The 1425-nt window shown below is 44.3% G+C and overlaps 1 protein-coding gene across 1 annotated transcript in view; it reads right to left on the minus strand.

The window, feature by feature from the left end:
• The window catches only part of LOC119592578 (carbohydrate sulfotransferase 11-like), a 7618-nt gene extending 6403 nt beyond the window's left edge, over positions 1-1215 (minus strand). The window contains exon 1 of the mRNA XM_037941458.1: positions 630-1215. Coding sequence (XP_037797386.1) covers positions 630-1049 — 420 coding nt within the window. The 5' untranslated portion in view covers positions 1050-1215. The remainder of the gene's footprint in view (positions 1-629) is intronic.
• Between the last annotated feature and the right edge of the window lie 210 nt (positions 1216-1425).

The raw sequence follows: 1425 nt of genomic DNA on the forward strand, positions 1-1425 counted from the left end.
GCCATATTCCTTTCCCTCTTCAACCCCTCCAGCGCCGCGCACATGCCATCCCCAGGAACCCGACCGTCCTCCTCGCCAGGTAACGGGACATGAAGCCTGAGGCGGTGGACGTGGTGGGTCATTGGCCTCAACTCCTGGCGTGGCACATATCAAGCAGTGATAGATTGCAAATCAGTCAGTGGATGAAATGTGTCCACGTAGGGTTGTCTTGAAGGTATATAAAGTGGACAGTGTAGTTGAAGAAATATGTAATGTAGGTATGTGTTTTCCGTCGTGACGATGTGAACCCGAGGCATAGAGGAGCTGAGATCATATCCTACAACCGTTATGTTGCCATTCTTCCATACTTCATATAGTCATCTTGTTTTTGTTAACAGTCGCTTTGTCACATTTTGTTTTTTATGTTATGATGATAATCAGATTTCTGGCAGTAGGAATGAAGTATATAAAAGTTCGTATGAAAGTACGAAATCCTCTTTGTGACTGACGTGTTCAGTCCAAATGAATGATAGTGCATATGATCAGGTTCTATATAGCGTGTGAAGATATACAAAACATTCGATAATAAATCAAGGTTAAATTTCATTAACTCTCATTACAGTAAATAAAAGAAGAGTTGCATCCCTTACCCAGGTTATTTCTCGCACGGTATCCTGCTTGTAGATATTTTTCGTATTATCTCGACCTCGTGTCGGCATGATGAATTCGCCTTCCTCCGTCTCGTCCTTCTCTTCATCCAGTTTATTGTCATCTAAAGATGATGCCTCCTTGGCTGCGCCGCCTTCTTCGTAATTCGTGTCGGCCATGATAAACTCGTCTATAAAAGTTTCGATGCACTTTTCACCGCAAACATGCGCGTTTTCCGGTGGCGGCAAGGAAAGGCGGTTCTCACTGATTAGGGTCCAGGAGTTTATGCTTTGCATTCTGGCCAGGCTCATGTGAGCCACCAGCATCAGCGCCACGGCACCGATAAACCATAGCAAACCACTGCGCTTTATATATGTAAATTTCCTCGCCAGGCCGGAAAGCGTAGTAGAAGAGGCAGACATTTTAGTCTCTTCTTTACCTTTCTATTCGAATACGAAGGCTTTTTTTATCCGATCAATTGCTTCATCCAGTCATTCCGGATTATACATGGGTTTCAGTCATAACGAGTTCCAGAGCTACGTAGAGACCCGGTCTGCGCCCCACAGAGGTCAACGGTACACTGAGTCTGTCTGCCGAGCTACTACCGGCTGGCCCGAGAAACTGGATAGAGGCAGGGATAATAATGAACATTTCTTATTGCTGAAAATCTAGCTTCGTTTACAAAGGCAGATCATGAAATTTGCGAATAATTTGATATTCATTTTTGTCCGTTTGTTCGTTTGAGTAAATGTTTACAAATGCAGAGCCAAATCCACACCCCGCAGAATACACCTGGTG

Source organism: Penaeus monodon, chromosome 30 (assembly GCF_015228065.2).
Source record: "Penaeus monodon isolate SGIC_2016 chromosome 30, NSTDA_Pmon_1, whole genome shotgun sequence".
Classification (NCBI taxonomy): domain Eukaryota; kingdom Metazoa; phylum Arthropoda; class Malacostraca; order Decapoda; family Penaeidae; genus Penaeus; species Penaeus monodon.